General features: G+C 22.3%; 4 protein-coding genes across 4 annotated transcripts; 3 read left to right on the top strand and 1 right to left on the bottom strand.

Annotated features, from left to right (window-relative positions):
* Positions 1–1,976: 1,976 nt before the first annotated feature.
* Phum_PHUM461380 (uncharacterized protein) lies at positions 1,977–3,822 on the top strand (the record flags this gene model as incomplete). The annotated part of the gene is made up of 6 exons (XM_002430022.1): positions 1,977–2,005; positions 2,178–2,398; positions 2,491–2,709; positions 2,980–3,140; positions 3,217–3,507; positions 3,787–3,822. 6 exons carry the CDS (start codon positions 1,977–1,979, stop codon positions 3,820–3,822), a joined length of 957 nt encoding a protein of 318 aa, XP_002430067.1.
* A 236-nt stretch (positions 3,823–4,058) lies between these two features.
* Positions 4,059–5,374, top strand: Phum_PHUM461370 (histidine triad nucleotide-binding protein, putative; the record flags this gene model as incomplete). Its single annotated transcript, XM_002430021.1, has 2 exons — positions 4,059–4,108; positions 4,963–5,374. The coding sequence occupies 2 exons, from the start codon at positions 4,059–4,061 to the stop codon at positions 5,372–5,374; spliced, it is 462 nt and encodes a 153-aa protein (XP_002430066.1).
* A 109-nt stretch (positions 5,375–5,483) lies between these two features.
* On the top strand, positions 5,484–6,789 carry Phum_PHUM461360 (methionine aminopeptidase 1B, putative; the record flags this gene model as incomplete). The annotated part of the gene is made up of 5 exons (XM_002430020.1): positions 5,484–5,548; positions 5,649–5,871; positions 5,975–6,166; positions 6,248–6,509; positions 6,584–6,789. The coding sequence occupies 5 exons, from the start codon at positions 5,484–5,486 to the stop codon at positions 6,787–6,789; spliced, it is 948 nt and encodes a 315-aa protein (XP_002430065.1).
* Positions 6,790–7,079: 290 nt separating this feature from the next.
* Positions 7,080–7,631, bottom strand: Phum_PHUM461350 (uncharacterized protein; the record flags this gene model as incomplete). The annotated part of the gene is made up of 3 exons (XM_002430019.1): positions 7,080–7,243; positions 7,324–7,456; positions 7,602–7,631. The coding sequence occupies 3 exons, from the start codon at positions 7,629–7,631 to the stop codon at positions 7,080–7,082; spliced, it is 327 nt and encodes a 108-aa protein (XP_002430064.1).
* Positions 7,632–9,613: the final 1,982 nt, after the last annotated feature.

The raw sequence follows: 9,613 nt of genomic DNA, 5'->3' as shown, positions 1-9,613 counted from the left end.
TATCGAAAAGTATTTGAAAAATTTGTACAAAGTCATTATACAATCTACCATTATAAAATTATACAAATTGTTACCTAGATATATGTAAAAAACCATTCTAAAAAAAATTTCATAATGCATTTATTTTGCAATAAAATAAGAATTTTAAAAATAAAAAAGTTTTTTAATGTGTATACCTAGTTAAAAATATTTTTTATAAACAATAAAAAAAGTATATACATAAAAATTTAAACTGTATTTTGACCTTAATAAGTAATACATTAACCTCTTTTTATTAAAATATTTATCAGGTAAAAATGAATATTTCAACTTTAAACAATAAATCTATACATATTTTATAAAAATTTATTTTTTGAAAACAATGCACAGGAAAAATGCGTTTTAAGTAATTATCTTTTTCCAACATTATTATTATACAATTAAAGACTAGGTAAAATAATTTCTGCGCAAATACTATTCAATAAACGATATGTAAATAATTTCTAAGGTATTATTTTTAATTTTTATATTTGTTTAAATTCAATTATAAACTGTAACTTAAAGATTCAGTATAAAAAGAAAAAAAAGAAAAAAAAAAGGGAGCAATTAACGAGCACATTTCTATGGAAAAAAGTACAATAGCAATAGCACTAGATTAGGGGTAAAACTCGTGTTATATTTTTAATTAAAAGAATTAGTTAGTAATATTGATGAATTCTGAAGACGTCATTTAAATTGTGTTTTAGCAATGTTCAATTTTATTTAAATATAGTAAAAACGAACATTTGATGAATAGAAGTATCTGCCTGAATATCCTTTTTCCATTGTTCATTAGAAATTTTAAGTAACACTTAACACTGCAATTCTTTACCTACTATATATACTTAAACGTATAAATGTTTTTTTAAAGTAAAAATTTACCTTTTAAAAAATTACTTTTTTTTTCAGCGTTTAGTCGCAGAATACCACACTCTGTAAATGATAGAAATGTCCGCCATTTTATAATTCTTAGATGACTGTGCTTTAGTTTAGCCACTAGTCAAAAGTACTAAACAAAAAACTCAATCCTTGATTTAAAAATATAATTAAAAAGTTCTGCACAATAACTTACTTACGATAACGACTACAATTAATTTATATAAAACTATTAAACAAGAGGAAAATTTATTACGGAAAGACACAAACTTTACTTAAATTGAAATGCATGACGCCTATCGTAAAGATGAGAATCAACGTATTCTTCAGTTTCGCCAACAGTTAAATTTTTTATCATTATTTTTTGAAATGACTGACATTTTCCTATTTTTTTTTTTTTTTTAATTAGTTTTTTTTTTTACAAATAAATATTTGTCACTAATTTTCAAAATTTTCTTAATTTCACTTTTAAATTTAATTTTTGAAAATAAAATATCAAGTCAACAAAAGCTTATAACACAATTAAAAGCTGATTAAATTATAGTTGACAAAAAAAAAAAATTTAAAATAATATTTAATATAATTAAGAAATTCATTATGAAAGTAAAATTTTATTTAAATTTTTTTTAAATAAATATTTTTTTATGACAATTAATTTATAGTAATTGTTTAAAAATCAATAATACAATACCCTTAAATAAATTTGTAATTGGCGCCAAAATTAATTTTGATGACTTCATTGTTAATTAATTAATTTAAAAATTAATTTTTTTTTTTTAACAAAGAGAATCCTTTAGTAATTTTTAATTATTACGCATTTGAAATTGATGAAATAATTTCGTAAAATCGAAAATTTTTTTTTTTATTTCAATTGAAAATTTTTGTTTTTCTGTTGGTAGGAAAAACCTTGATCTAACTGGTAACAGTGAGAGTTATTATTATGGGGGAAAATAAAAAACTGTAATTGTTAAAAAAAAAAAAGTCACTTTTAATTATTTTTATTTAGTTTTTTTTACCGTGTAAACTGGAGTCTAGAAAATATTTAGCAGATTTTATTTTATCATTTTTTATTTCAATAAATCATGGAAAAAGCTACTAGTACTCTTAGAAGGTATTTGATATTGTTTACATTTCTTTTAATTTTTCATTGTGATAAAGTAACTGATATCATTTATTGTTCTTATTAATTTTTCAAAATTTAAATTAGTATGATAACGGCATTCATCTTTAGTAATTGTTAATATATTATATTACTGTAAAAAGTTGATTGTTTTTATTTTTAGGAGTGGTGCTTTTTTATTGTCATTTGGCACAGGTTATCAAGAACTCAATCTAATAATATCTGATTTAAAAATTCTCAAGTCACAATTGAAAGCAGTAAGGGATTCACAACAAACAATATTTCATGACATAACAAATTGGACATGTGTCGATGAAAATAGAGCTTTGCAGGAATTATTTCTTCATTTATCCGATTTAAATGCACTGTGGAGCGAGGTTCAAAGTAGTTTTGCTGGTAATTTTTTTTTTTTACAAAATAATTTATTCAATTACTTAATTTATATATATTAATCATTAGACATTATACTTTAATAGATCAAATCTCAGATTTTAAACATCAATTTGAAACTATTTTGGAGGGAGAACGTAATTTAGATGCTGCTAGAAACAAATTTGCTAATTGTGAGGCATTAGAGCAAAAAGCGAGAAAAAAGTTAAAAAAAGCCCAAAAAAAAAATTCATCTGAAGAAATAAGAGCTGCTGAAGCCAAAATTGCAGAATGTGAAAGACAAAAAGATTTAATGCAAGTGGAAGGTAAATTTATTTAACAAATTATAGTAATAATACTAAAATCGTTTATAATAGTATTCATTTATATTTTATTTGTTGTAATTTTTTATCTTTTCTTTACTGATGAAAATAAAATATTTTAATGTAATAATTTTACTAAATACCTTATCATTATTAACATCTTTAAATATATGTATAAAAATTTTCTTCTTTTATTTTTCAATTCATACATGATTTGGATAGTTATGTATTTATTTATTAAAAATTTTTTTTTTTATATTTCTAATTTTATAGTTTCTGAAAAAGTTAAAGAAAATGAAGCAGTTAAATTAATTGTAGTTAAAGAAGGACTTATTAAATTATCTCAGGCATACTTGGCTCTTTCTCAAAAATGTGCTTATATATTTGAAGCTCAAGCAGATATTGTTAAATGCTTGCCTGATGTTGAAGACAAGGTAATGTACTATACCTTAATCATGGTATTTATTTACTTAATCCTTAAATTTCTTAACATAAAAATTCTAATTTTAGGAAATTCATGAAATAAAATTTGATGGTTTGTCAGGTGCGAAAGATATTTTGCAAAGAGCTAGAACATTGGTCAAGGATTATAGAATTGTTAATCCTCCTTCATCTCAACAAAGAAATACAGATCCACCACCCCCTTATTCACCGAATCCTTATTATTCAAATTCCCCATACAATCCATATTATTCAAGCCCAGGTGAGACATCTGATACGACTCCTGTCAGAAATGAAGGTCCTAGTGGTTTGTATCCATCAGTTAGGAATGAAGAAGAATTAGCAAGTGCATTAAATTCTGTTAAATTCTCTTAAATTATTACCTTAATTAGAAAAATGCTGTGAAAAATTTATTCGAAAATCAGTTTATATTACAAAAAAGCATCATTATTCTCGAATCATCTTTTTAAACTAGTGTCTTAAAAGATTAAATATTTAAAAAAGCTGATAAAACTTTTTAAAATTTTAATTATTGTTGACAATGCATTAATTTGTTATTAAAAAAATTTGTTTAAAATGTTATTACTTATTGTTATAATGAAAATCATTGTTTAAAAATTTTTTTTTTTTATTTTTAAGAAATATTTGATAATAAAAAATTTTAATGTAGTGTAATCGGTAATAATTTATAATCTGGTAATCAATACTTAAAATATTTATTTATACAATTTGTTTTCATAAAATAATATGACTGCTCAATTTTGTAATCTGGAAAAAAGTCTCGATGTACAGACTTTTATACATTTTTTTTTGTTAAAATTTTTTTTGTTTTTAATTTTAAATAATGCAATCATAAGTTATATATTTATATATAAAAATAAATGTAAAGACAATATTATAAAATAAAACTAATGGAGTATTTTATATCTATGTATTCATATGTAGATTATGTAATTTTTAAGTAACTTACTTAATTTTAAAATATTTTTAATCAAATTTTAATTATTATTATTTATACATTTACTTTTATAATTTTTTTTTTTTTATTTTTTGTAAATTTTTTATTTTTAAAAGAAATCGCTTATGAATTTTTTAATGTAATTTATTATTACTAATATATAAAAAACAATTAAATATTTAAAAAAATCTAAATGACATTAAAAATTTTTAAGATGCCAATATATCTAAAAAAAAAATTAATTGTAAAAGTGTGCCAAATTTTTTTTCTTTACTTGTCTACTTTATTTTACTGGCATAATCCATAAACGACAAAAAATTTAATTTATTTAAATAAGAAAATTGTTTATTAAATATTATAATATTATAATATTTATTCTCAGCATCATTTTTTTGTTGTTGTACAAGAAAACATTACTTAAAGTAAAATTAAGTTTAAAATACAACATTTATTGTAAAATAAAATATTTTATAAATAGTAAAGTTGTAAATTTTTTTTTATTATAAGATTTATCATCTGTATTAAAAAAATTAAAAAATCAATTTACTTTAAGTAATACAATAATATATTTTTATACATTTATTAAAAAAAAAATTTCTAATAATTTATAGTTGCTGTTACACAAACTTTTTTCACTTAGCTTTTGTTTACAAACAAAAAATTCAATTTTTTAAGTTGGCACAAGTTACAGTCAGAAAAGCTCAGTCTTGACTTGATTCTTTTTTTTTTTCCATATAAAAAATGTTAAAATTTTCATACAAAGTAAATCAAAATTATTTAAATTATTTTTTAAAATTAAATTTGAATAAAGTTGTTAAAAATAATTTTACGCTTTGTAGTTTTTTAAACACGCGAAGTATACACAGCGCAGTCAATAGGTTTCAAAAAGAAAATGATGAAGTTTTAAAAGCTCAAAAAGCACGCGATATTGGAGGGCCGACGATATTTGATAAAATTATTAATAAAGAAATTAAGGCAGATATAATTTACGAGGATTCCGATTGTCTTGCTTTTAATGATGTTAGCCCTCAGGCCCCCGTACATTTTTTAGTAATACCGAAAAGAAGAATTTCCATGTTGGAAAAAGCAGAAGCCTCCGATGAGCAAATTTTGGGAAAACTTCTTATTGTAGCAAAAACGTTGGCCTCAGAAAAATTAAAAGAAGGTTTTAGAGTCGTTATAAATAACGGTGTTCACGGAAGTCAAAGTGTTTATCATTTACATTTACATGTTTTGGGTGGTCGGCAAATGAATTGGCCCCCAGGATAGAAATTTTTTATGGAAAATTATAAAATTTTGTCAATTACATAAATTTTTCAGTAAAATGTTCAAATTTATAAATAATTTTAAAAAATCCACTGTAAATCAGTGGTTTTATATGGAAAATTATAATTTTAAATTTCCTAAACTTTTTTATAGTTCTAAAAATAATGCCCTAGAAAAGTAAGTTTTTTTTTTTTTTTTTTTTTTTTTTTTTTTTTTAAATAAGTGTCCTTAATTTAGTTTCTAATAATTAATTACACATTAATTTTTTAAATTTTAGAAAAAATTTTGGGGTGTACAATATTGTCACACCAGGATTTGTGACAAAAGAACTTAGTGTACCAAAAAATATATTACTTCCAAACTATATTAAAAATTATGAAACGTTTCTCGATGAAATCCCAAAAGAACCTGAGATAAAAAATTCTGAACAAATTAGAAAAATGAAAAAAAGTTGTTCATTAGCAAAATATATTTTAGATACAACTTCAAAAATGTTGAAAGTAATTTTATAATTAATTGTATTATTATCTGTAATTTTAAACCATGATGGTAAAATTATTCTCTCTTTATTCTTAGGTATTTTTTAAACTCTAATTTTTACAGGTTGGACTTACTACTGATGAAATAGATAAAATAGTTCACAAATTATGCATTGACAATAATGTTTACCCCTCACCATTAAATTATAGGGGATTTCCAAAATCAGTTTGCACTTCAGTTAATAATGTAGTATGTCATGGCATACCTGACGATAGACCGCTTTGCGATGGAGATATAATAAATATTGATGTGACTGTAAAGTATTCTTTTTCATTTTTCATTTTTCAAACACTAACTTTTTATGTATTCCCTATAAAAAAGTTTTCTTTATTTTAGGTTTATGTTGATGGTCATCATGGTGACTGTTCAGAAACCTATGCAGTGGGAAATGTAGATGAAAAAGGTATTCATTTGATGGAAGCTACAAAGCAGTGCCTTAATGATGCTATATCAATTTGTTGCGATGGTGAATATTTTTGTTCAATCGGTCAAGTCATTAGTGAAACAGCTAGAAAATATGGTTACAATGTTGTACCTAGTTTTACAGGTCATGGAATAGGTCATTACTTTCATGGTCCTCCTGATATTTATCATTGCTGTAAGTTTTATGTTAAAATGCTAATTTTTTACCTATTCTGTTTTTTTAATACATTTTGCATGCTCAATCTTCAGATAATGAATATCCTGGGAAAATGAAAACAGGTATGACTTTTACAATAGAACCAGTTCTTACACAAGGCGATATTGAAATTATAATTTTGGAAGATGGATGGACTGCTGTAACTGCAGACAATGCCAGAGCTGCTCAATTTGAACATACAGTTTGGATAAATGGAAGCAAAGCAGAAATTTTAACCAATTCAGAAATGCTAGTCTAAAAGTTTTTTTTTTTAAGGCAGTCTTAGTTATCGTATATAAATATAATTCACTTTCATTATAGATTTGAATTTAAAAAAATAACGGTAATTTTCATATATACATATATATATTTTTATCAATTTTTTTTATTTTGGGAACTAGGAAAAAAAAGGGTAAGAATTAATTATAGACGTGTAATATGAATAAAAAATAAATATATTTTTGGGGATAGAATAGTATAGAAACTGTACTTGATGCCCCAATAACACCCAACACCTTAAATAATTTATCAAAACATTTTTTTATTCAATTACACATCTGAATGTTCTTCAATCGATTGTTCGCCTTTTTTTATTCTTTTCCAATAAGATTCTGAGGAAGGCATAGTTCCAGATTCTGGATATGATTCATCTGGTTGAAAAGCTCCTGGAATATCTTGATTTATTTTTTCTAAATCGCTCCATCCGGGTCGTTCTTAAAGAAGTAAGAAAAAAATATATATCTATATATTACAATTTCTTTTTAATAATAATAATAATTGTATACGTTTTTACCTGTGCCTTTAAAATATTGATCATAAAAATTTTTTTTTACAAGTTCCTGATAAATTTTTGGCATCCAACCATTATCATTATCTTTGACAGAATTTTCTGTTCTTCTACCGATTCTCGGTATGCTTTTAGATGCCTAAAACCAATTTTCCGTTAAATAAACGTATTTTTTTTTATTTAATAATAATTAATAATTACCTTTAAGAAATAATTTTCATAATCGACGGTTCTTCTGCCAATTCTCGGAACGCTTTTAGATGCTTTCAAAAAAAAATTTGTACCAATATCTTCAGAGGCTGGAGGTTTTGCATTACAATAAGTAATCGCAACCAAAGCCAAAACTATATAAAATTTTTTTTTAATGTCACAATATCAAACTTTTTAAAAAAAAAAAACTTATTTTCTTACCTGCCAAAGAATTAATATTAAATATTTCCATATCCGATGTTGAATCCTTCTCTTTAATTATTATTATTATTTAATCATTACATTTGTTTATATACATTGTGCACGAAATTAAATAAATCGTTTAAAACTGGGCGAAAACCCTTATAATTTCTCTCACATTCGACATTTATTATTTGCATTTAAATACAGTGTGATTATTTAAATAAAATTTTAAACAATTAATAATTTTTTTAATTATTGATTATTATTTATTAAATTTTAAAAAAAAATTATAATTTTGTTGTTCACATCGAAATCATATATATTTAAATACATAAATAAATAAATTAAAATAGCTTTACACTTATACAATAATATTTATTTATTTATTTTTAAAGCAACTTTATTAAATTAAAATAATAATTATTTTTTTTATGTTTTGCAAAAAAAATTAAATTAAAAATAAATAAATAAATTTTAATTTAAAAAAAAAAAAAACGCCTGAAAATGCCAGAAAATTTAATGTCGGAAAATTTTTTTTTTTTTTTTTTTATTGAACATCCTGTATTTAAAAGATTTTATGATAGGGGCTAAATTTTTTTTTTTTACGAAAAAAAAGGTTAATGATCCGTAAAAAAAATTATTTTAATTAATTAATTAATTAATTAAAATAAATCTATTTAAAATGTAAATAATTATTTGTTGAAAATATTCGGAGGAGGGGGGGAAAAAAAAAACATTGACAAACGTCGTTAATCAAAATTTTTCTTTCTTTTTTTTTTTGTGGGGGGAGGGGGGAGCGGCTTTTTTTTCTAGTAAATTTTTAATGAAAATATAAGCGACATTAATAAAGCTTTAAAAAAAATGAAAATAATAATAATAATAAAAATTTTTATTTTTTAGATTCGATTTGTGGAAACCATGCAGAACAAGCTTCGACAGCAACTTCACATAATGACGATAAAGTTTTCCCTGTATTTTCATAATCTACGCGTAAGTACGAAAAAAAAAAAAATAATAATAATAATTTATTTTAATCGAATTTAAAAAATTAATAATTATTATTTTATATTAAACCTGTCATTCCAGAAGTTCTTTTTCCAAAAATGCTTCCGTTAAATGGCGGTTTTTTATACGTCGCTTGTACGACATCGGTAAAAAATAATAGAGAAAATGCCAAAACGATTAAGAAAAAAGAAAATTTTATTTTTCCAAATAAACCGAATAATTTTTTATTTCCTAAAAGAAAAACAGAAAAAGAGAAAATCATTATTTTTCATCTTAATGACCGATAGATTCATTTTTCATCAAAAAAAAAAATAATCAAAATGCCGTTCGCATTTTGCCCTTGACAAAAAATAAATTTTTTTTAAATATAAAAAATTACAATAGAAAACCATTAAGAAAACTTTTCTTTTCTTTTTTTCCACAATTTTTAATTATTAATGATTTCCCAAAAAAAAATTTCTATTTAACGACAATTTCATAAATTTTCTTCTATTCGAATAAATAAAATTTAAAAAAATTTTTCTGTAAATATTATTATTATTTTTTTTTTAAAATTTAATTAAACAAATTTATGAAACGATTTACTTAAAAAATAACGTAACTCGTTTGAAGTATTATTATTATTATTATTATATTATTTAGAGAAGAAAATTTGTTTCTTTTATATTTTACAGGTAAAAAATTTAATTTAATGTAAATTACGAACCTTAAAAAATGAATTTTAAAAAGGAAAAAATTTTTCTTAACGACCAATTTTATTGTCAATTTAAAAATTATTAAATTATTATTTAAAATTTATTTAACAAAAATAAATTATGTATAATAATATTATTAATAATAATACAACTTCCGTTCACGTGATATTTATTTATATATGAAAAAAGAAAAAAAAAGAAAA

This window comes from Pediculus humanus, genomic scaffold, assembly GCF_000006295.1.
Source record: "Pediculus humanus corporis 1103172108244 genomic scaffold, whole genome shotgun sequence".
NCBI classification, from domain to species: Eukaryota; Metazoa; Arthropoda; class Insecta; order Psocodea; family Pediculidae; genus Pediculus; species Pediculus humanus.
The sequence above is the reverse complement of the archived record's forward strand: the minus strand, read 5'-3'. Positions and strand labels throughout refer to the sequence as shown.